Genomic DNA, 25,321 nt, shown 5'->3' with positions numbered 1-25,321 from the left:
ACTACGTAGATGGAGAGGAATCTCACTGTGCTGTAGCCAATCACTGAGCTCTCAGAGTTTTGCTACTGTAGATGGTTTTAAATTCATACCAGTTGACTTCAAACAGACATTTCCGATAATCCCAGCAAGTACGGTGTTTATTTTGTTACCCAGTGCAGTCACCTAACTGTGTCTAATATAGTATGATATTAAATCTTTTTTTGTACTGCGTTTTCAGCTGATGTCCTCTCCAAAGTAAAGGTTGATGAGGCTCATGTGTGTAGTAATGCTATGCAGTAACAAAACAACATTTCTAACCAACAGCCATAACTGTGGTATCACATATTTATTTATTTATGATTCTGTGTGAGGCACAAAAAAAAAACAAAAACTGAAGCGTAGAAAAATGTGGAAAATACCTCTCAGTTCTTCACAGTCTCTATTGGAGCAGAGTGAATAAAACAAGCTCATTGTTTGTCATGTGGGTGTACCTTTGAAGATCTTTATGTTTTGAACAAATGCGAATGAACTTGAAACTTGATGTATTCATGTTGATACAAAAATATTGTTTTATGTTAATATGTTGTGTCGTTATGCAAGACTTTCTGAGATGGAGTGAAATAAGGTGTTTTCCTGCCGTGTCACCCAGCAGAGGGAGCGCGTACGATGCAGGGCTCTGACTTTCCACATTTACACGGGCTAGTGCATAAAGTTTAATGCACTCTAATGTGTATTTTAACGATGTGAAACAACTGTTGCTGTGGCTTAGGGGAATTGTTGGTGATTGTGCAGCTTTAGAGTAAAATAAAGGATCTGGGCGCCATTAAGTTAAGAACTTCATAACATCATTAAGGTGGAATGAGATAGATGCGCTGCTTTAGAGGTTCTTTCATTGTTGAGATCTCCCTGTGTCTGTTTTGCTCCTCCACCGTCGGCCTCCATCCTTCCTCCTCTCCTGCACTGTCAAACTGTGATAATTAGCAGGATCAGAGGAGACAGCAGAGAGTGGAAATGAAGGAGGCCTGTCACTTTTTATCCCGCTCTCCTCTGTACTGTTGTTTTGAAGTATGCGTACGCTTACGAGCGTAGATGCAATAAATAAAGCAACGCGTTTATGTAACTGCATGAATCATTCAATCAAAATGGAGAAGCAGTTTGGGAGAGAGTGTCGCTCCGTATGTCTGCCTCTCTGCATCTCGGGCCTCTCCTCCGTCTCTCTGTCAGTCGATATTGGTACTTATAGTGTGGCGGAGTGCCAAGCCGCCACACAGCCGTACTACTGTCTGGCTGTAATTGGTGTGTGGAAACAGCGTCATGCTTCATGAGCACACTCTTCTACTGTCTGACGGCCTCACTGGCAGAATGGGCCAGCTGGTTAACTGTAATTGGTGGATCCGAGTTCTTAATAGCGTACGTTCTGCAAGTCGACTGGCTGGCTAAGTTCCGGTCAGTTAGGGTTTGATTCGCTTTGTCTAGGCGGTAAACCAGCTGGTTACCTTGTTAACTGGTACTAGATGGAGGAAAAAGAGATGAGAGGGAACGTTTGTTAGTGGTGAAGCTGAAGTCTTTTTAAGCAATCAAAACAGGTATCGACAGACTGGATGGAAAAGAAAGGGATAGGAAGATGTGACGCAACAGTGAGTGGAGAGACATTTCAGCTGTCTAGGTCTTCAGTGGAGCATATGTTTCTGTTCAGCTGGGCAGTTGGATTCTAAGCGTGTGATGGACTAGTTTGTCTAACTGTCTTGTTAGTACCACTTTCTCTCTGGTTTATTGAATTACAGGTTTCATATTGTTACAGGCTGTAATGATTTTGCACTCCTCAGTTTTGATAATCATAAATATGTGATATAATTAGTGCTGTGCATCTCATCCACTGAGGCCAATTCAGTAAGCTTCACAATACAATATGAACTGAATTACAGCCCTGTTCCTGTTGTCTCTCAACCAATCAGCTGCCTGCCTGCCCCCATCATTTACCACCTGTTGTCAAGTGTCTCATTGTCCAGCTGTATTTTAGTTTTTTTCACTTAGCTTTCCTTGGCCTAGATTCCCTGTTTTTTGCATTTGGTTTATTTTGATAAATGATGTCAGTCCATGACGTCCTCGCTGCTAATTTTTGCACCTAACCTCCCAAAGCCATGGGACACAACTTAAGGTTGTACTGCACACCAAAGTGCATATAAATAAACCTTCTCAGTGCTATAAAAAGGACGTGTTTCACTGCCAAATATATTGTGAACTAATTCAATGCCTTGTAGTTATAACCTGACTATTTCTCTGAAACTGACTCGATAGTTTGCCAAATGGCAACACAAAAATAGTTTGCGTGCAAAAATGAAGATCTGAGGTGAAACAAAGCGGAGTGATGGATCTCCGCAGTCAAATCCAAGCTTCCAATCGTGCTATCACTGCCAGATTGTAGCACAGTGGGGAAAGTATTTCAACTTTATTCTTCTCGCTAATAACACAGAGTGATACATGGTGAACAACAAAAAACACATTTAAGACGAGGCTTCCTGGTGGCCCAGTGGTCGAGAGTGCATTCTTGAAAGTAATTGTAGTCATTAGCATAACTTCAGTCAGAGTGGAAGAACTAATCAGTGAAAACAATTACTCTTGTTTTTAGTTGCAAAAGCTTCGCAACCCTCCATTGCACAAAGCCAAATAATCTTGATTACGAAAAAGGCCTCATGGAACTAGAATTATCATTAGCGCCACCTACTCGTGTGGATGCTATATCTATTAGCATAGACTGCTTTAAGCATGAATGTACAAGTGTACGGATACCCATGGCCTCTAACCAGTGGCGTTGTAAACTCTTAAGCCCGCTGTGACCCTTCTCTGCATCAGTAGAGAGCCAATGAGAGCCGAGGCTTTGAACCAACAGACAAAAGACAAGTGGCACTCAATACAGGAGGATGATGTTAATGGGTTATTTATAAATCAAACTAACATCTTGATTATTATTCAAATAAATTCTAATGCAGACAGATAGTTGAACACAGATTAATCATATGACTAAATTTGACAGCTACTTCCTCTGTCTAAGCGTGGATGAATATCAAAAGGCACGTCAGAGTAGTTCAACGTGCCTCTCACAGGTGAGCAGAGGAGTTGCCAGCCCAGGATGTACCATACAACTGAATACTAGTACTTTAATCCTGGGATTAACTCTTCACAGCACTATTTTAACAGTAGGACAACAGTGACCCACCAAGTCTGAGGCTCACTTGGTGGAGAGGAACCATAGACAGTCTAGGTCACTAAATTGAACCTTTTTTTTTTCTTCTTTTTTTTTTTAATCGCCACAATCCTACTGAATTGATTAACTCAGTAAAACAGTTTGAGGTGGAGGGAATAAGAATACAGGGTCCAAGGTTGAGACACAAAAATGGCCCATTAAGCATTGTTGTTCCTTTTTACTGTAATTTACTTTACCGGAGACATCAAAATATTCATGGAAGCAGTATTTGGACCAGATTGGTTTTCATGGCTGTTTGTTATTCAGAGATCAAGGAAAAGAGAGAGACGAGGTAAGACTGAACAATGCATGCGAAGTGAACGTCAGTTGACCATCGCAGACGCTGTGCTCTGCAGCGCTAATCCCATATAACTGTCACCTATTGGATTGAGACGATGGCACTGTAAAGCATCTCTGAATCAGTTGAATAAACGTTTGTAAAAAAAAACAAAAAAAACAACAACAACGAAAAAACAGGATCATAGATCAGCTTTATTATATCACATGTTTAACTATAATGCAGTAAAGAATGGAAAGGTGATGCCAGCTAACAAGGTGGATGTTGCATTTTTACTTCACTCGTGCTTCATTTGTTATCGGCGTTCTGTTTTATACAAAGACTCAAATGGAACAAGCACATTAAGATGAAAATGATGAGGCACGATTATTGATTTTTGTATTATAGAGATTTCTAAAGTCTTCTTTGAAAAATATTTACATCACAAATGATTTACTGAAAGCATCGGGGAAAGCTAGAGCAAAAAAACATTTGCTTGAGTTTAAGCATTCATCATCAGCACAAACAGATTTAATCCCCGCAAATGTGACACCCCCCCATCGCATCACAATTTATCTGCTGTAAGTGATGCAGGTGTAGTGGATTCTCTCATTTGAAGTGAACGCAGTTTAATCACAGATTGATGTGTGCAAAACAAAGCAAGGTAATCAGGCACAGACAACACCTTTAATTATAAAACACATAAACAGTGTGACAGTTGTAGAACTGAAGAAGCAGGAAATTTGGCAGAATTCATTATGGATCTGAATGATGTCGTGATCTTCAGAGATGACGGTTATACATCAGCATCTGAGCTGATTCACTTTTACAAGCATTGCAGACCTTGATCGACAGGATGCTGTGGCGTCACTGCTTCCTCTCTGAAGGTGTTAAAGTGGAGTGAACCTCCTTCATTGGCGGTGGAGAAATGCGTCACTGGTTGGCTGACCTATGGACGTCCTCCTCTAGCATCTGTTCTTGCCTTTCTTAAAGGTCTCCTCCCATGATGCTTTTGGACTCAGGCTATGCAAAACACATACCCTTCCTTATTAAAAAACAGCTGTTTGACATTCAACTAATTTCTCCCTGAGCGTCTTTGAAAAACCTACAGGTGTTAATCAGAGTCCCTGAAAAGGCAGACAGGTAAAGCTACACTTAATCTTTCTCATTTAAATTTGATTTCATTCTCATGTGGCAAATTTAACAGTGATCGGCGTCCTGATCTTTTTGGGCGTAGTTTCATCTTGTAAGGTTCTGAGCGAATTAAGAATTTGGTTCATGATTCAGTTTCAGATTGTGCTAATGGCTAATTGGGAAAAAAAAAAAGTTATGTTGTTATATTCAGAAAATGTCAGCATGGTACAGTTATAATTGTTGTGTTAGCATTTCCACATTACCATTTAGCTCAAATGCCAGCATAATAATTCTCGACTTCGATGATAAACGTATACCTCAAAAATATCAGTATGGCCAGTTTTTATTTTGAGAACGCTTGCATGCTGCCATTAGCATTTACCTCCAATGTTGCTAACATGCTAGATTGAGACAATGATCATGTCAATGCTGCATTCACTCCATTTCCCCGAGTCTGAAATTTGTTTTTGCAATTTTGATGCATTCGGTTGCTTTATTTGAATTGAATTGTAAATGTAAACAACATGAATCTTAGAAGTTGTTTTACTGCCAGCACTCCCTGCAACAAACTAAAAATAGCTTTACTTGGGTAAATGACTTTTATCAAATGACTTCTCTGTCAGTGACTGATTCGCAGTATGTGAGCCGTTAAAATGTTTCCAAACTCAAACGAAAATTTGGTTTTGCACGCTGTGTTTCTGCATGTGAGGTCAAAATTCATCAAATCATGTAGCAAAATTTTTGCCGACTTGTTGGGTTTGAGGAAGCATCCTTGTGCGTTTTTCCATTTGGGATCTAATTTGTCAAATTATTGAGACACAACCTTTGAATGTCAGCATGGTTTGGTCATCATTTTGATCATTTAGCTCAAATGTGCGCACCGCCTCTAACAGGAGAGTAAATCCAATGTTGTAAAAAGAACTTGATACAGTTTGATGTATTAACTGGGAAGGAAATGTCAACTGAGGCATGCTAGTATAGATATGACATCAATAACAGTGTACCTAGATTTTCAGTGTTTAAATGGATCTATTGTGTTTTTGTTGAATATGTCATCACATATATTCAGTTTAGCAGGGGTTCATTTTTCATCTAGCCAACCATGATCTGCTTTTTATTTTTGCAATGTCGTGGGCGAGCTGAAGCATGTCATGTGGAGCTCAGGAGCGTGTACGCCTTTCATTGGCGACCAGTGTTTTATTAGAAAAATGCAGACATAGAGATCCTGGCCAGCTTGCATGTTTATTCTGTCATTTTATGAATAGTATTTATACTGAACCTCTTAATCAAATACTGTAACTCTGACTAATCAGACATCGTGGCCAAATGGGAGCCATTACCATGGTCCTCAAGGAGCTGCAGGTAACAGTCAAAGGTTCGGATTGAAAATGTGGCTTAAAATGTCTGCAGTGAAAAAAATGGACAATGTAAATGCAGTGCAGGGAGCTCACTTTGCTGGCATTTTCTTTTCAAAAACATGTTCAGAACATTCTGTCCAAGATATAAAGGGGGAATCATTTCACAGTTCACTGAGAAGATGCAAATAAGACAAATTTACTAGCCATACCACACCCGAACCTCCATTTAACATGTTGCCACCTGCATTTAGGTGACTTACTAATGACATTTATTTTGTTTGCTATGACAACATGTACCTGCTGTACTGTATTTTTAAGAAATGGATGAAGAGTGTGTCCCTGCCTCCAGGAATAGTCCGTGTCCCCATGCATGTAAAACACCACAAGAGCTGTTTGTGCCCTGAATGACGTAAATGCCTTTTTATGGGGTGAAGTGGTTGAAGTTGTACAAGTTATAGCTTGTCAGGCTGATCAGGGCTGAGATCCGGCTCATAGCTCCATGCTGAAGAGGTACTACCTCATCACACAGAACATCCTTCAGGTTGGCTGCGGTTACTAGGTAACCCTAATCCACAGACAAAATGAAAACAGGAACACTTTAATGCAGTCCCTCCAAATAGAAGCAGAAGGTGCCACCAAAGAAAGGACATAAACGGGGGAGGGAGGGGTAAAGCTGAACACTTTTAGCTCACTTGTACTTTCATGCTTCATACGTACACTTATTAAATTTAAAGCAACATACATAATGGTATATATACTGTATATATATGTGTGTGTGTGTGTGTGTGTGTGTGTGTGTGTGTGTGTGTGTGTGTATGTATGTATGTATGTATGTATGTATGTGTGTCACAATTTTTCTGCAGTATATACATATGTGTGTGTGTGTATATATGTGTGAGTATATGTATGTATATATACATATATACACATATTCATAACACATATACACACATATATACACACACTATATGTGTGTTTGTGTTTATGTATAAACACATATATAAGTACTGCAGGTAAACTGCAATACATACTTACATACCCACATACATACCCACACACACACACACACACACACACACACACACATATATATTTATATTTATATGTGTGTGTGTGTGTGTATATATGTATATATTTATATGTGTGTGTGTATATGTATATATATATATATATATATATATATATATATATATATATATATATATATATATATATATACACACACACACACACACTCACACACACACACACACGCACACATATATATATACATATACATAAATAATTTCCATTCCAGCTGACTGATTTATTCCGTGCGAGGTCTGAATATCGCCAGACCAATCAATTCCAGTTGTGGCATTTACCATACAGACTCTGGTTTTCCTCTCTTTGAGGCACAGCAGAGAACCATGAGTTTCCGTGGCTAAAGATGAGATGTTTTGAAGAGCAACAAACAAATTGTCTGCAATTGAGGTTTAATCAGTCGAAATAAAAGGCTGTGCAAGTGACTTCTCTTCACCAGATTATTTTTAAGAATATCATCCAACTTCTGGATTTCTAGAATTATTTCCCCCCAGATATCAGTACTGAGCCAGAAAATCCAATATCAGTCGACCTCAAATAACCGTAATAACTGTTGTGAACTGTTCACAACAAAAGTAAATTAGAATGAGTACAATCCTGCAGGGTAGGTTCAAGTTTATGGGAGATTTGAGAGTATATATTGGACTTAAAATATACCTTTCAAAATATGTATTCATTGAGAAGCCTTTGTTGCAAAAATAATAATAAACTTGTTTAGTTTGGAGGGTTCACAAACAATCTCAAATGTGCAGGCACCAATCCTACTCAGTGGAAGAAGTGCAACAATAAAGAAGATAAGACCCAACACATCAGAGCACCATTACAAGTATTATTGCACCCAGCTATCTTATTTGGGTTTCTTCACTTCGGAATAAGATAGAATCAGGCTTATAGTAAACAGGATATTATGTTTACATGCAGCAAAAACAAAATAGAATACCAGAATATTAACAGGATATTGATGTGCAGAGAAACTCACTCTGTCACAGCTGATCAAATGCCCTCCATCAGAGGGCGGCTCTACCCTCTGCACTCTGTTCAGCAGTGCAGACTAAACTACACCCAAAAGTCGTTTTCAGAGGTAATGAGGCTGCAGAAGACAGAAGAGTCTCTGGTGTAGCTTCAGCTCCATGTAACAGAACATTCTACACCCAAATACATCTTTTGAACAACATTTTGACTTTATAACATTTCAATTCACCTTGAACATGTATGAGGAGGATGCATTACTTTAACTGGACAGGAGAGGCAGTATGCCGCTACCTTATTTCTGAGTCGACGCTGATGTTTCGATTACCAAACCAAAAACAATTCCGATAGTGGCGGCCATAATTACAGCAAACTCACAAAAACACAGGGCACTAGCTGCGAGCTAGCAACCTGGCAAGCTAACGTTAGCAATCTCCACTAGCGGGGCATGCTAAATGAATTACAATATATGTCATGTTAACCACTACAGAGACATCAGAGCTGGGGGAAAATTTTGGAATGATTCGGCAATGTGGCAACAGCGACACTGACAGCAGCTGGCCCTTGCTGATGGTCTGCAGCTGAGAATAACATTGTGTAGGGCAATCGAGTTGAGGTTTGCAGCTTGCTTGAATGTCTCTGTAATGGTTAAACGAGAGATGTCACAATTGTTAGGTTTATACACCAACATCCTCACCAAAAAAATTTGCTTAAACTGTACATACACGTCAGTAGCATAACAACACCGACAGTATTCCTCTTCCCGCAGATTCCCGTTCTTGAGAGGCTCATAAAAACAAATCATTCTGTGGCCAAACTCAAGCAAGGAAGCAGTTGCGAGTCTGAGTTCCATTTCAAGAATCTCACCCGAGAGCTTCCGTACTGATGATTCAAATCATAGAGTTTCAGAGGGCAACCCTGAGAGGCAGTTACCTGGCTACACCTTCATCTTTCAAAGTAAAAGTATACAGTCATTACAGTTTTTCATGTCATTGCTACCACATAAAGCCTCCTGTATCCAAATTGATTTTCTCATCTCAGTTTATCCCCACTGTGAGACTGGAATGGCATGGTCTTCCTCTATTATTTGGTGTATGATATCGGCTTGAACTAAACTCATCCCCCACAGAGTAAAATACTATATTTCTATGACTAATTTACTCGTCTGTCATAGGAGAGATGGAGAGATGAAGGTAAAGAAGAGAAAGAGTGAGGGAGGGAGGGAGGATGGAAATGGAGAAAAGGAGCTTTGGGAGCTGAACATTATTTAGACTAAATGAGGTCAAGACCTTGAGATTTACACTGAATCACAAATCTAGTTGCTCATATTTGCGCCTCACCATGTGTTTGCTGGTGTGTGTCCATTTAGTCAATAGAATACCAACCAGGTCAATGTCGTTTTTCTGACAGTTAAAGTCTTATTTCAGCAATAAGGCCTCTTTGTTCAGGGTGACATGTTGGCGCACGCGCACACACACACATTCATCCATCATCTGCTTGTATCTTCATCTTTTCTCTCACACAGTCCTACTTTAATCCACCACTTTTGAGAAGGTCCTTAAAATGCAAACCTTACATTGAAGGCACCTTCCTGCACATTAGCACCAATCGGCAACCTTCCCATCGGTCGCCCTGGATACAAACAGCCAATGAGAGCACAGATTAGGGAGCAAAAGAGTTCTGCTCGTGTGGGCTGCTATATCACTGTCCAAACACCACACACACACACGTGCGCGCGCACGCACACACACACACACACACACACACAGGTTCAGTGCTATCTTTTTTTAGCAACAATCGAAGCTCTCAGAACGACAGCCCCTCTTTTGATAGTTCAGCTGTTACTGTTTTTGTGAGTGATGATGAGGGGGAACAATATGAGGTCTACGTTCGCTGAGAAACTCAACACAACAAAGCCCCGCCAGCCAGGGTGGGTGTTGGTGGGAGGTTTTCATTTTGATGATAGTGACAAATACGGGACTATCTGGTTTGCCATCGTAATACCAAAGCAATTGAGGGAGCTGGAAATTCAATTTCAGTGATCGCTATCTCACACATGTTTACCCAGAGCGCCATAATGGAGAAAGGGTTGCGACATTTCTGTTTTATAGTTCTTAAGGTTGAAGGTGGGGATTAAAACAGAGTCAGTACAGCTTTGAAGCGATTAAAGTTTAGGCTAACCTTGTGGCTCGTCATTTTGTGTGTGTGTGTGTGTGTGTGTGTGTGTGTGTGTGTGTGTGTGTGTGTGTCAGTGTGTCCATTGATTCAAGTGCTCTATATGTGTGTGGGGGGGGGGGGGGGCATTGCTGTTCAGCTCCACTTCCACCAACACCTGCTTCACCTGTCAGTAACAACTATCTGTTCAATGTTGGTGCTTCCTGCTGCTCTCCATCTAAATGAAAAGTCTGTGTCGTCTTTATTGTGGGTGCTTTTCAAGTGATATGAGGGGAGACAATATGTCTGATGTCTGTCAAGGTTTCTTTATCTCAGTTTTACAACAAAATAATAATATCTGTCCTTGTTTGTGCCACTCTACAGTTGGTGGGGTTTATCTACGCCTGCTATGTGGTTAAGCTCATCTCAGAAGAGGAAGACAGTTGTAAGTATACAGTCTTTGTATGTACATGCATGCATGCAGGCAAGCTGCAAGATACAAAAAAGACTAAAGAAACAGAAGTGCCAGTCTCTGGGATCTAATTATATCTAGGAAAGGATTTGGAGATTGCTGCCTACAGTAGCCTGCAGGATCACTCACATTTTATCCAGCATTTCACAATATTTGCATTCTCAAACTTCACAAAACTCAAAATGTGTATCCAGCAGCAGCAAACCAATTATTTAGAATCAGAAAAGTTGCTGCAGAGATGACATGTTTTTCTAAACTAGAAGTGTGACTGCATTACTTCAGCATCACCACAACTAGCTTAGCTCTTCTTCCTTTTACAAGAGGAGCAGGCACTTGATACCTCCATGTAAGTACACCATTTCTGTCCACCACTTAATATCATAATGAAATATCTATATTGCTGCTTATGTACTTGAGAAAGCCCAAGTATGTCTTCAAACACCCTCTTTCTGGGTCTTGACTTTCACAGTTGTTTCCCAGAACTGATTCAGGCTCACATTTTGCGGTCATTAAATTGCAATAAGGCCTCAATAACTACATCATGATTCTGTTTTTGACCGATCTTCTCTGGATAAATATATTTGAACTACTCTATGATTGCTTGATGATCTACCTGGTATTAGGTGTTGATTTTAGACAAACATGCCACAAGATACTCAAGATGTCAAGTTGAGGCGTTAATGGGCTAAAGTCTGTTTCTCAGTCTATATGGTATACATTTGCATTTCATATGCATTTGAGTTTAGGAATCAAGTTTGATCGCGGAAACAAACTGAAACTTTCTCACTGTCTCTCCTTCTTGGCTTATTTTCCTCTTCATTCACTTCAAAGTGAAGCAGATTTGTAATAAGGCAGCACGTTTCAAAGAAGCCGTCTGGAACTCACCGTCTTTACTGACACTTTGACAGAATTTAAAGTGATTCTGGTAGCCTCCAGATTTTACAGCTCGACTCATTCATTTGCAGTAACATCAGGAGAATGAGATGGAAGAGAGAGACAGAGGAGGATGGGGGAGAAGTGCCAGGTCAACGATCTGCCCCCATCACCAAGCAACAACAGTCTGATGGCTGAATGGAGGGGGGGAAAAAACCTCTGGAGAAACTTAAGACACTCTCCAATCCACATAGGGATTTATATAACCATTTTTTATGGATTTATTTAACGATTCATCCAATTTAAATCTGTTGATTAGGCGTATTTATCAATACAATGATCATTTTAATTTTTGTATAATGTGTATGCCAGTGAGCGTTAAACTGAATGAGCCTTTTACCTGAGGCCATCAGTTTAGTGGCTCCATTAATGAGGACCTTCTGCAGGAGGATCAATAACCAACCATGTCTTATTCAACACTGAATTAAGGATGCTGTTTGCTCACACATAAATATTGATTAGTAATAAATGCAGAAGCGATCAGTGGAAATAGTTTAAAGCGCTGAGGGCGGACGCGTTCTCCTGATTAGCGATTGACAAGGAGAGATATTTTAACCAGCAAACCAGACTTGCCTCTAGGCTTTTTCATGTTGTAAAATTATCTTTGTATTCAGTGCGGGTCACCGTGAAATATTAAATCATCCAATTTAATAAAGTTACAGAGCAGTTCAGTGTGATGTAACACTGCATTTATACAAGTTTTATGGAGTTTAATTATAATGAGATGGGAAAAGTTTGTAACACTACATTTTAGTAAGTTTGCCAATGACAGGAAACCTGAAATGACACTTAAATAATTCAGTTCAAACAGTTATTATTTGGCCTTTGCTGTTATATTGTGGCCCCCAGGACTCTGTGGAGCACATTCCTGCGTGTGTTGCTAAATAATGCTTATCTTTACTGGCGCACACAAAAACCCCAGAAAAAAATTTAGAATACAAGCCTTTACCAACTAAGTTTACAAGTATTTCTCAGTGATTGTGAGTGTTGTTGTTTTTTAAACTATGACCAGGTAACACTTTATTTGAAGGCGTGTGGGTAATAAAGATTAATTGAAAGGTAAAAATTGCTCCAACATGCTTATATATTTAAGCATAGCTTTTGGATACTTTATTAAGATTATAGCTTTCTATTAGCAGTCAACTAAGCCTTTTTCCACAGCACTCAGGTCTAATGGGAGAACGATGTCTTATTAAGGGTAATAAAGCTTGAATAATCCCTTATCAACATTCATTAACCCTTTATTATGCTTACAGCGGCCTAATTACTTATTAATGAACAGTCTTTACAAGAAACTTTTGTATGAAGTATAACCAAAAACTAATTTCATAACATTATGATATTTCAATTATCTTACCATTACAAGATATAGTAATTTTTTCTTGTATTTTAGAGTATCATGAGGGGCGGCATGCCTCAGAGGTAGCATGGCCGTCTAGTAACCACAGGGTTGCTGGTTCGATCTTCATTTCCCCGGATGACCATGTCAAAGTATCCTTGAGCAAGGTGCTGAACCCTTAATTGCTCCTGATGGTTTTTCTGGTCAAATTTAAAGCTACAGTGCATCGTAGTTTGATAGAAACAAAAGCCGCATGCATTCAGTCCTTCACCAGATGAGTTCATAAAATGATCATGAAGCTCATCACCACAAGATAAACCTCTCCCAGTAGTCTTCACCTTTTACCAGAATTAAAAGTTAAAAAAAAAAAACCTGTTCTTTTTAACGCCACACGTCTCCTGTTACATCTAAGCTGAAAATAATTTCCACCATGAGAACTTTTCTTAGTTGTAAAACCCTTTTCATTACCCCTTTACAGTGCTTCGGTCTTTCTTGATAAGACTTCAAACTAATGGATCTGTCAGTCAAACTGGATTATATTATGTGTCTCCCTGGTACCCAGCCCCTTGAATTTTTCTGTTTTTAGTTTAAAAATCCAATTATGTTGTTGAAAGTCACAGAGGCTGGCTAACTGAGCATGATTTCACTGGGATGTACTGTAGGGGACAGACAGGTCAGCAGTCTCTTACGAGACAATATGCAAAAAAAAAAAAGAAAAAAGACAAACAAAATAAAGCCGACCAGTTTCATTGATATTCTCTGGAATGTACTCACCGAAAAAAAAGGATTTAATGTTTCTGCAAATATACCCTTAACATGTCGATAAATAATTCTACATGAAATGTAATTTTGGGGGTGGGGGGGGGACACAACAGCATGCGAAGCACTCAGAGATGAGCAGGGATGCAGTAATCCACATCGGCCATTTTCTCACATTCTTCTCAGTGAACAAATGTTATCAGGTATAAATCAGAATTTAAATTGAGGTTTCAGGCCACTATTAAATTTTAATCATGGCGGCAACATGCCATGCACATCATTTTCATGTAACAAAAAGGAAAAAAGATCATTTCCTTCTGAATAATTTGAGAGATTCATTGTAATCTTCATGTTGCTGAGTCCTGAATGTTGGCAGTGGAAATTTCACTGCACCATAATTCAGTCCTGGAGACTAAACAATAATCAGCGAGCTTTGTCTGGAAATGTGCCTTGGGTGATGAAGCTAATACTCACCGAGGACCAATGAAGATTTTGAGTTGCTGAGAAGGCTAATTACTCAGATAATTATTCTGTGCATGCGTGTGTGTGTGTGTGTGTGTGCGCGCGTGCGTGCGTGCGCGCAGGTGCAAGGGTGTGTCCGTGCGCAGGAGATTAATTGTCAAAGTCAGCCTTATCTGTCTCGCTGCTACTCGAATGTGTCACACAGATTCTTATCAAACATGCGACATGAACACACAGATAAACACCCCTAGATAACAAAGTGGAGCCTTATGAATAACATTAGAATTTTTAAATTGGGCAAGCATAGTGTGATAGGCAGCACACTGACAAGGTTATGAGCTCCATATCCTCATGTGTTCCGAGGGTCGAGCGTGGCAGAATCTCTGCTGAGACTGTTTGACTGCAGCATGAATCAGCAGGGAAACCTCAGCCATTCTTCCACTAAAGCATCCACATAAAAAAAATAAATAAAAAAAACTACATAGAAGCTTAAGGGGAGCCCAAGCAATGGCTCTTTCTGTCTGACTGAACAGACATAATAATTATTATGAACATTATTTTATTCATACAGCACTTTTCCAGGGCCTAAGTGCAAAGTGCCCCCAAGCATGACACATCAAACAGCGCTGAGCTCCCTCATGCTGCACACATGAAAGTGACAAAGAAAAGGAAAGTTCATGTAGAAATGAGTGAAATGCTGATAAAATAAAAAAAATTTAATTGTGGGAATTTGAGTAAAATAATTTACCACACAAAGAACAAAGACAGGGGCGGCATGGCTCCGAGGTAGGGTGGCCGTCTAGCAGCCAAAGGGTCTCTGGTTCGATCCTCACCCCCTCTGGTGACCATGTCCAAGTATCCTTGAGTAAGATACTGAACCCCTAACTACTCCTGATGGTCCTGCAATGGACTGGCGACCCATCCAGGGTGAACCCCGCCTCTTGCCCGATGGCAGCTGGGATAGACTCTAGCCCCCCACCCTCAAAGAACCAATATCAGTACCAAGTGTAGGTGGGATAGACTATCAGTACATGAAGTTCATTAGTTTGCTTGCAAAATGGATGAAACCAAACAAACTTACTTCGAACAATGCAACAAAAGATAAGCCTTGATCCAGACGTCCAGGTGTGAAGACCAACAGCCATCAGGTAGTAAATTTGAGCCTTGATAGTTATAAATTTTAAAAAATCACAACTGAAAGCAGAAAGGAATGAAACTAGCTACTCTAGTTTTATCGTCTATAATCTGCTTTAATCTGTATCAGTTTTGAGTCACATGGGGGGGGGGGGGGTGTAAACTAAAGATTTCGCGTAGTGTGCCAGGTGGAACTCCGAGGCTTCCGGAGGGTTAGCAGGAATGATATTACAGGAAAACTGCTGATAGATGAACAAGATCAACGGGTGTCCTGTTGCGTGGTGTAATGAAGATTTCCCTTGAATACATTGAGAGGATTATGAGAGACGAGATAAAACTCCCAGCTAATATGTGATGACTCACTTTCTGAATTTGATGGTTTGAATAGAAGGAAGCATCATGAGGACAGATGACCTCAGTGGACCGCGGAACGGTTCTAGTCTCTATACTTATAAGGTTCAGAGTAAGTTATCCTTGCAGGTACATCCCTACATTTTAGATTTTATCTTATGAATAATTTTATATATTTATTAATTTTAATTTAATTTAATTAATATTTAATATTTTATTAATAATTTTATCTTATTTTGCACTTTAGGATTGAAAAAAAACAGTTGATGCGTACAAAAATGGGATCCAGGGGAAGGCAAAAAAAAGGAGTACAATTCCCAAAATTAACACTCCAAGAATTTTTATGAGTACGTACAAAAAGTTGACACACACACTCATACTGAAGCAATAAGGGACAATGATCAAGAAAGTGAAAAAGGAAGAAGAAAATTATATTTCACTTCATCTTGTCACGAAATAGAAGAGTAAAACAGTTGGTGTTAGACACATAAAATAGCAAAAAATTTTAGTATTTTTGTGACCGATTCTCCAGGAGAAAAGGCTGACAGGGTGGTGAATTTCTTGTTTTTTACTTGATCTTAAATTGAGATGAAGTCGATTGGGATTGAGGTGGCATCATTTCTCTTCTGATAGTAATGAGATTCATTGTTTTAGATTAACAGAATCACTGAAAAAAAGGAGAAGTCCTCACAATTCTCATTATAAGAAGCAATGATGTGAATTCTGAACTATCTGGGTTTGGTTTTGATGGTGTTTGTTGTTTACTGCTGCTTGATATTCGGACTTATGTCCCTGCTTATTTGGGGTTTAAGGTATACTTAACAGCTACTTTCATCTCTGCAGGGACAGCCGCATTCCACATTGTACTTGATGTTATGAAATCTCTCTGAATAAATAAAGTATGCCGCTGATCAAGGCAAGGAAGTACCCTTTTATGAGCTCTACAACATCAAAGTAAAAAAATATCATGGTTTCCTCTCTTCAAAAATCCAGGCTCTCTGCCTCGGCAACCACCTGCTGGCAGCTCCTCGGCTCCAGAGTCTGCGGATCTATCCTGGATAATTTAGGAGTTAAGAGTATTCTCAAGGCATAAATATATAGGCTTGCTCCTGAAATAGAATTTGATTTGCATCGCATGATTTTTCATGCCGTTAAAAGCAGTTTTATACCCGCAACCCTTATTAGCATGATGATGGTACAAAAAGTGCTGGTGAGATTTCTGGAGGTGTTGAGGCCTCGTGGAATGAATCATGTGTTGGAGGAGGTTGATAATGACACGTGTTTCCTGTAATTGACGCTGTCTGTTCTTCTTCAGTTGACTTTATAGGAGGCTTTGACTCCTACGGTTACCAGGGGCCTCAGAAGACCTCCCACCTTCAACTACAGCCCATGTACATGTAAGTATATCTCCATGGTTTAGTCGCACGCCCAGAACAGCGTGAAATGACACTCACTAGGCTAAAAAAAACCCAACAACCTCTGTTTGTAGTCCTCCCCTGTGTTGGATCTTAACAGCAAGGACATATGCTTCAGATCTGGGGCGGGGGGGTGACAGATCTAAACCCCCTGCAAGCCAACGCCATCATCAGCAGCTTCTTCTCTTTGATATCTTCTTGAGATCTGCATTGAGCTTGTCACTCGCTTGGCTCGTCAAGGTCTCATCAGTTATTGCTGTTTTCACCCCCCCCCCCCCCCCCCCACACACACACACACACACTCACACGTGTGTGGCAGATAAAGGGGGTAAAGGAATACATCAAACCTCTGCAATGATATTATAAACAAACAAAGAAATGTGCATATTTGTGTGTATTTTTGCGCGTGAGAAGCGCAAGCTGAATGCTGGAAATTCCTTCTGTTCTCGGTGCAAAAAGCAGTGATGAGACCGCGCTGTGGTCCGCGTCTGACCAGGTTTAGGGGCAAAAAGCAACTTGGTTTAAGTCAAAGAATGATCAGGGAAAAACTGGGAAAAAAAATACATGAAATGAGAAGTATAAAAGGAATAAAAACCTAACTTGACATCTTGTTAAAAAACTCACAGGTTTTTTTTCACCCCCTTCCCCCCCCAAAAAAAATCAGCAAATAGCATAACATCACTCTGAAAATAACCTTTTTTGTCACCCTAAAGATTGCTGCAAATGTCCCGGGGTCTGACTAGAGCCTCAGTTTTGCCGCCGGAAAGATTGCTACAAATATCCCACCATCTTGTTAAAAGCTCATGCTTTTGTCACCCCCCCCCCCCCCCAAAAAACGCTTCCGATGTATCAGTGCCTCACTAAAAGTGATGCCTTTGTCACCAGAAAGACAGCCAAACAATGTCTAGCCTCGCTAAAAAAAAACCACCCCGTTTCATCGGCAGAACGACTGCTTCAAATATCCAGATGTCTCGCTAAAACTCCTGGTTTCTGTGCCCAAAATAAAACACGTCGCACCGCCTTGGCAAAAGCTCACGGTTTTGTTGCTAGAAAAACTGCTGGAAAAGTCCGTGCATCTTGCTAAAAAGCTTGCGGTTTTATCACGAGAAAGTTGCCTGCAAATGTCTCAGCATCTTGCTAAATTGTACAGTTTTGTTAGCGACACAGATGATAGCAAATGTCCCAAAGTTTCTGTCCTGATTCAGGCACATAAACAACTGAACATCTGTTGCCTTCATTAGCTGTCTAACTGCTGTAAACCCTGATTAAACCTTATCAATGATAATTCCTTTGCTTGTTTCTTTGCAGACTAGAGTTGCAGTGATTATGGATTCCAGTTTATTTTGAGGCTAAAGAACCAACACAAAATGTGTCTGGGTCCAGGTTTGGACAGGCCAGCATCAATCTCACTGTCTCACTTTACAGCGAGAGCTTCGTCAATGTAACAAACAACAAGACAAACTACTGGTGATTCAACTGATGTGACACAGACAGCTTATCAATACATTTTTATTAGGAAAAAAAGCAAATTAAAAGCCAGAGAGAGAGAGAGAGGGAGATGGAGAAACTGAGAGGAAGGGCGAAGGGTTGGCAGGTAGAGAGGGGGAGGAGAGGGAGGAGAGAAACAGAGAGTGATAGATGAACCGTAGGACTAAACAAAGAAGCAAGGCAATAAAGGGCCATTCTGTAGTTTTATTTGTCCCTTGTGGAAGCCATAACACAGATCATAAATCATCGACCCCCGAGATAATGGCTGCAAACACAAACACACAACAGCTGGAGCAGGAATACAAATATATCTTCACACACACTTGCACTTAAAGTATCACACAAACTCAGTGGATACAAGAGAAACACACACATGCACACACTCAGCAAATGTGCTGATGGACAGCTTCTGCTTGTACACACACAGTAATAGACACATATTTATGCACATACACTTTGAGAGCCATCAATATGCTATCATTGTTCCCCAGCTGTTGTCCCTTCACTTTGGTGTTTATTGGTTCTGGCCAGAGGGACCAGTAATACCGCATCAGCTGTGTCCCAAAGGAAATCTTTCACCAACAACCACTCATACACACACACACACACACACACACACACATACACACACACACGCAACTTTATCCGCCTCCAGAATTTTTTTTTTTGCTTACAAATATGCTCTTCTTTGCAAAGAAGAAAAAAAACTTAGAGCTGAACTTACTGTTGACCTCTGGTGTGTTTGTTACTCCATCTGCATTGTAATGAAGGCTTGAGAGTTAAATAATTCAAAAGTGTCATAACACATACAAATGAAATGGTAATAATTCAAATATAATACTGCAAACCATAACACTGAACTGACACATCAAGTTAACATTTTTTTCTGTTGTAATTAAACTTCGTAAACTCTGTTCAAGCAGTTCACAACATATTTTATGTCGAGTTTATTGTTGTAAATGTCATTGAGAAGATGAATACGATTTTTTATTTTCTCCAGAACTCAGAAGACAAGGCTGATTATTCTCAGTCCAGTTATGAAAAAATTGTGTTCAACATGCTGGATACTTTTGCAAGCTCTTGCAAAAGTACCTATTTTTTCACCCCAATTTTTTGTTTTGTTTTGTTTTTTTAATGCACTGCACGGCATGAGATTTTTGGATTTCACAAGTGTACAGGTTTTTTTTTTTGTGTGCCTTTTTTCCATTTTGTTGTCCACGTCCTCCAAAACTTTCTTCAAGGTCCTTAAAAAAATTACATTTAATTTTTTTTAACAATCGATTTCTTATTTCGTAGGAAAAGTTTTGTCGGATCCCCAAAAAGTTAATATTTTTCAACCATTGAATTTTTTTTTATTTTCACAGTAAACATATAAAAGCTTGGTGGGAACAAATGTACACTTCTTTGTGTTGTTTTTTGTTTTGTTTGTTTGGGGGGGGGGGCAGGTTGCCTCTCCCTGTCTCCCTCCCAAAAATTAATGCAAGATATATTTTTTATATAATCTCACCTTTGCAGGATCTTAAAAAGTATGGTTGTTTTTTGGGTTTTTTTTTCTCTTCAATCAGGGATTTGTTTTCCTTGCCATGTCCTGTCGGGTGCTCCGTAGTTTAGATCTATAGACTTCTCGTCCAATTAAACTCCTTTAGGAGGTAAAGAATATTCCACACAGCCCATTTAAAAGAAAAGATTGAGAGTCTACGCCTCAAATCACTGTTGTTGTTGTTGGTGGTGGTGGTGGTGGTCAAAAACCAAACATCATTTCTTGCTGTGCGTTCTTATCATTTCATGTCTTACATTCGGGTGTACAATCCCGTGAGGGTTTCAGCCGTCTCTTGAGTGTTTCATCTTGTATAAAGCACACAGAACAAGTGCTGGTGATGTTCTCATCAAGCAACATGAAGTTGTTCGGCTAATGTGCCACGCTGAATTCCTTTGATCGAGCATGATGTATTTCATCAGAAACTCTCAAATGAACCCGTTTCTCAAAGGGTTTTGGTGTGTTCATGTCAGTCAACGTGACTTACAGAGGAAATGCTGAAGGGGTTAAAATACGGCTCTCTACGTACACCATTAAATGGATTCACTCGCTCTTTTATAATCCCTCTTCTCTCTCTCTACAGGTCAAAATAAAACCCAGGAGCTACTTTGGGAGCGCTGCCTTACAAATCACCACTGCTTAACATCCTGCTTTTACTACTCCAAATGTCTTTTAAACAACAACCGAGACACAGACACAGCAGACAGGACAGCTCTTATTTACCCCGCCACCCCCACCCCACCCACTACCCCCCAGTGCTTGGTCAGATGCTCTGCCTGTCTGGTGTTTTTTTTTTTTTTTTTTTTTTTAAATGGTTATCTCTGTCCCTGATGAAACACTGGCCTCATGTGGTTGACAATGGTAACTACAACAAACTTGCATCAGCAATCCATGCAGCTCCAGTGATGGGAGTCACGTCCTCGTGTGCTGTATCTGCATTGCTACTGCGCAGGATATCAAAGGGATGCAAAGAGGCGGTTAGTTATACTGTGTGTTCCTTCATGGAGCGTTCTTGGATTTTAGAGAACCGTTCCGTCTCTGCAGAAACCGATGGCTGTCTCGAAGGGATATCTATGTCTGACCAAAGAGTTGAGAAACCCCAGGGACACACATCCCTGTTGAACCGTCTCTGGAACGTTTAGCTCTTTGTTCTGGACAGATCCGACACTGTTCTTCCAACCAAGACAACAAAACTACCCAAGCAAGGAATGTCAGACGTGACGGGTCAGTTTCTGCCTCACAGATGGAAGCTAGATGGGCTGCACTCAAACATGCTACACGCAACGTAAACATCAAGTCTTACATGATAGTGTGGTGTGTAGATTTGCTTACGATCCTCTCACACATGCATGTGTACAGGATACAAACACATCCACATACCCACGCGCACACACGCACACACTCACACACACATTAACGATGCATATGTTAATACGCATGCACACAAACACACACAGATACAACATAACCATTACTAATGTGAATCTTAATATGTTTACAACAGATCTTCTGTCAGTTGGACAGAAAGACTGAAGACTTTATGGACAGACTGGTAGACTTACAGGAGACAGCAAACTGCTTCAGCATCCCAAAGGCCGCAGGATGTTCGCCGCCATATTAAATACTGATGGGGACTGTTGTTCCAGATGTGCTTCTTTGGCCTCTTTCTGTCTCAATTTGCTGTCTTCCATCTGAGACAGACAAGCAGGAAAATAACCAAGGCAGAAACAACTCCTCCTTCCCTTATAGAGGATCAACTTTTTGGGGAATTTCACCCCCCCCCCCCCCCCCGAGCCAAATAAGAAGAAGACACTTGTTCGATTTGCGTAATATACAGTACGTTAGCAGATGGGAAATGTTAACACACCTCCATCCAAAGTCATCAAATCCAATCTTCTGGATTAATATAACAAAATTTGTGCAGAACATTTGTTAGGAAATACTAATATACAATCATGAGACACTAATTTAGAATCAGATAAATAGTCGCAACTACATTGAAACCAAACGTTTGTTGACAACTAGGAGAGCAACTCATCATAGCGGAAACCTTGTAAGAGAGGACGACAGCTATTTGATGACTGTGACATACAGTAAGTATGCTAGCACTTCCCATCCACTACTATTCATTGCGCTAAGCTAACCAGCTGGTCCCTGTGAGTGAGAAATCTATTTTCTTGTCCGACTCTGAGAATCAAACAGGGGTATTTCCCTGAGGACTGACGAGTTCCTTTAAGGTCAGGCAGTGATTGGCATACCCATCCACCTCCAGCCCTCTTTTAGACATCAGAGTTGCCACATTCTTCATTTCTGAATTAGAAATAAAATGCTGGAAGTCAAGATTAACAAGTGCCCAATCAGCTTTGTCAGCAGCCTTCCAACCTTCAAGAGACGACACACAGAAACGACAATCACAGTCAGAGTGACCTGAATCTCGCTTGATGGATTTTTGAGCCGTATAAATTGGGGGCAGAAATGCTGATTGCTGTTCATACAAGAGAATGACATCATCCGAAAATGTCTGCCACCATCATGTGGTGACGAAGAAGCCTCAAAGAATTTTTTTTTTCTTAAAGAATAATTTCTTTCTTTTAAGTCTATGTTTTTTTTTTTGCCAAAACTTCCACGACTCTGTGTAAGCTCACCCTTCCTAACAAAGAGAGACGCCAGAGACTTTCACCATCCCATCACTTGATTTTAACGTCAAAGTGCCAACAACTTCACCATCTGGATATCTGCAGAACCCAATTTCAAAAAAGGGGACAGACTGGGACCAAAAATAACACATCTCAGAGTTTCTTCTTTGGGGTTCTTCTGTTAAGAAAAGAGGTAAAAGTTATCATAAATCATAAATTTCACATTTGCATTCCAGGCTGGCAAAGCAGATACTGATTCTCTCTCAAGTCCCTATTGCTTGCAGAGACAGATGGCGAGTTCTTTTTTTTTATTATTATTATTCCGAAAAAAATCAACTGACTCCCTCTAGAAATGGATTTAAGTATCTTTTTTTTTTTTTTTTTTTTTTTTGCAATCCCTGGACCAAAGGTTTGAGGCCTTCTCTGGACACCCCTTTGGGGAAGGGGGGGGGGGGGGGCTATGCTAGCTTCTCTTGACATAAGAATGGACAAACAGACTCCTGGAAAAACTGATCTCAAAGTCCACCTCTGCTACTTATCTCCAGCAGGACATCTGTGTGTGACTCTGGAGGACAGAAACAACATTTTGTGTGTTTGCATGGGGGTGTTTCCAAACTGTTGCGTATTTAATCTCATGCTGCGTGTGACTAACTAGCTACTTAAAGGGAACCGTTTGGTTTGTCGAATGCTCCTCCTCAAAGAGTCCTAAATGTGAACTTTGTGATTTTTTCTATAAATACAGTCTGAAATGTCCGCTGAGTAAAAGGAGAAAAATAGCTACTACAAATGTAAAACTGAAATGTAACTTTGAACTTCTAGACGTTTTTTAATCACATGTGGCCGTGTTTACTGTTTTTTCTAGTTGACTAATATGTATGATGTTGTGTACAAGTGGGACTACTATGTTTTACTTCTTCTAATTGTGTATTTGAAATGTGAGAGCAATGTCGGGGGGGGGGATTAGTTGCACTATAGTCTGTAATTCTTTCAGTAAGCATTCTGTCAGGGCTGGAAATTCACTTTCACTTCAGAAGTTAATCGACTTGACAATATTGATTTCTGTTGTGAACCAACCCTCACATTGCTTTTCAATAAACAAAGTGATTGTAGACAAAGTGTCTTTTTGCCAAATTCTGGCGCTAATGCTGTGAAAGGTTGACGCATATCCATGGACACTATTTGAATTGAAAGTGAATTGATCTGTCACCTGTCTTCAAGAGATCAAATGAACATAACATGTCACTGTGGAACCAAAATCTATCTAAATGGTGCTAGTCTGGGGCACACTTAAAAAAATCAGAATGGATTTGGTGTGTGTGTGTGAGAGAGAGAGAGAGAGAGAGAGAGAGAGAGAGACTTTGTACTGCAGTGCATTGCTTTCTGTGTCATGGTGAACTGAACAAAAACCCAGAATCTGAAAAGCTTCAATTTGCACCAAAATCAAAAGAAGTGAAGAAAAATCTCCTTAAAATTTGTAACTGCCCCACAAAAATAAGAGTGACAAAATTACATCATGCAAAAAAAAAAAAGTCTGTTGCTCACACTGAGACTTTGAAAGTTTCAATAGAGCTTTTGTCTTTAGATTTCAGGATGCGGTTGTGAGGATATTTGCAACACAAGCTAAATAGGGTCACTAAAGATTCAGTCAAGCCTTTGTGAAGATATACTAGATTATCTCCTGAACTGCAACAGCTGTATTCTGATATTTGTGGCATAGTATGGCATTAGTTACTAATATGGTACGGAAATATATGAGTAATATGGGGGGGGGGGGCATGTGTTTGCTTTTGACTTTTCAGGAAGAAAATTTGCATTCGTTGAAAAAAAAAAAAGCTGCAGCATATGCAGAGACAGTTCAACAAATTAAAGCTCCTGAAACATTAAGTAAATGTCCATAAACTTAATATTTGTGACTGAAAAGGCAAAAAACAACAACAACAACATATTGTTAAAAGTTTGACACTGAAAAACTTAGCTAATAAACTTCAAGACTGCAACAGTGGTTAACTGTTTAGCAGATGTTAATCTTCTGTTGGATCCTTCGCTCTTTTAAGAAGCTGGCTGAATTTTCACGTTCTTTCAGTCACGCGGGTGGTGCTTGTGCAATTACATTTATCTGTGGGAATTCCAGAAAAAAGCTGTAAAAGTGCTAAAAGTAGAGGACCCAGGACAGAACCCTGAGGTACCCCAGGGCTCAGCTGCCCATCATAAATCAACCAATCATGTGGCATCTCGTTAACAATTTAAATTTGATATCAACGTTTTCCCTGCAGATAAAGTCACAGATGCATAATTAGAATCCATCAAGTCACTTTTCACATTGTTAGTACATCAGAGCAGAAATATAAACGAATGACATCGCAATCGATCGTATCTAAAGTTATTACCTGTCATTCCGAACTAAAGTCTCCTCTTAAACTCTGGATTGATTTGTTTATGTTCACCACTGACTGGAGCCATGTTTATTGGTTTAACTCCTCTCTTGAGGATTGTTTTCCCACAGGTGACTGACTGTATATAAACTACACGGTTGGGAATAAAGTTGACAGTTGAGCCAGAAAGTCTGTATTGTGGGTTTTTTTTTTCTTTCAAATCTT

At 39.9% G+C, this 25,321-nt stretch overlaps 1 protein-coding gene across 3 annotated transcripts in view; it reads left to right on the top strand.

Annotated features, from left to right (window-relative positions):
* The window catches only part of nkain2 (sodium/potassium transporting ATPase interacting 2), a 129,491-nt gene extending 106,344 nt beyond the window's left edge, over positions 1-23,147 (top strand). For 2 of the 3 annotated variants that reach the window (XM_086189203.1, XM_086189202.1), the window contains exons 5-7: positions 10,583-10,643; positions 16,964-17,045; positions 20,672-23,147. In XM_086189203.1, coding sequence (XP_086045329.1) covers positions 10,583-10,643; positions 16,964-17,045; positions 20,672-20,681 — 153 coding nt within the window. In that variant the 3' untranslated portion in view covers positions 20,682-23,147. The remainder of the gene's footprint in view (positions 1-10,582; positions 10,644-16,963; positions 17,046-20,671) is intronic. The other variant, XR_015110580.1, reaches the window with a different exon arrangement.
* Positions 23,148-25,321: the final 2,174 nt, after the last annotated feature.

The sequence above is a fragment of the Aulostomus chinensis genome, chromosome 20 (assembly GCF_037954235.1).
Source record: "Aulostomus chinensis isolate RoL2024-O1b breed Wild chromosome 20, RoL_Achi_v1.0, whole genome shotgun sequence".
Lineage (NCBI taxonomy): Eukaryota > Metazoa > Chordata > Actinopteri > Syngnathiformes > Aulostomidae > Aulostomus > Aulostomus chinensis.
This window is presented reverse-complemented; position numbering and strand designations above follow the sequence as displayed.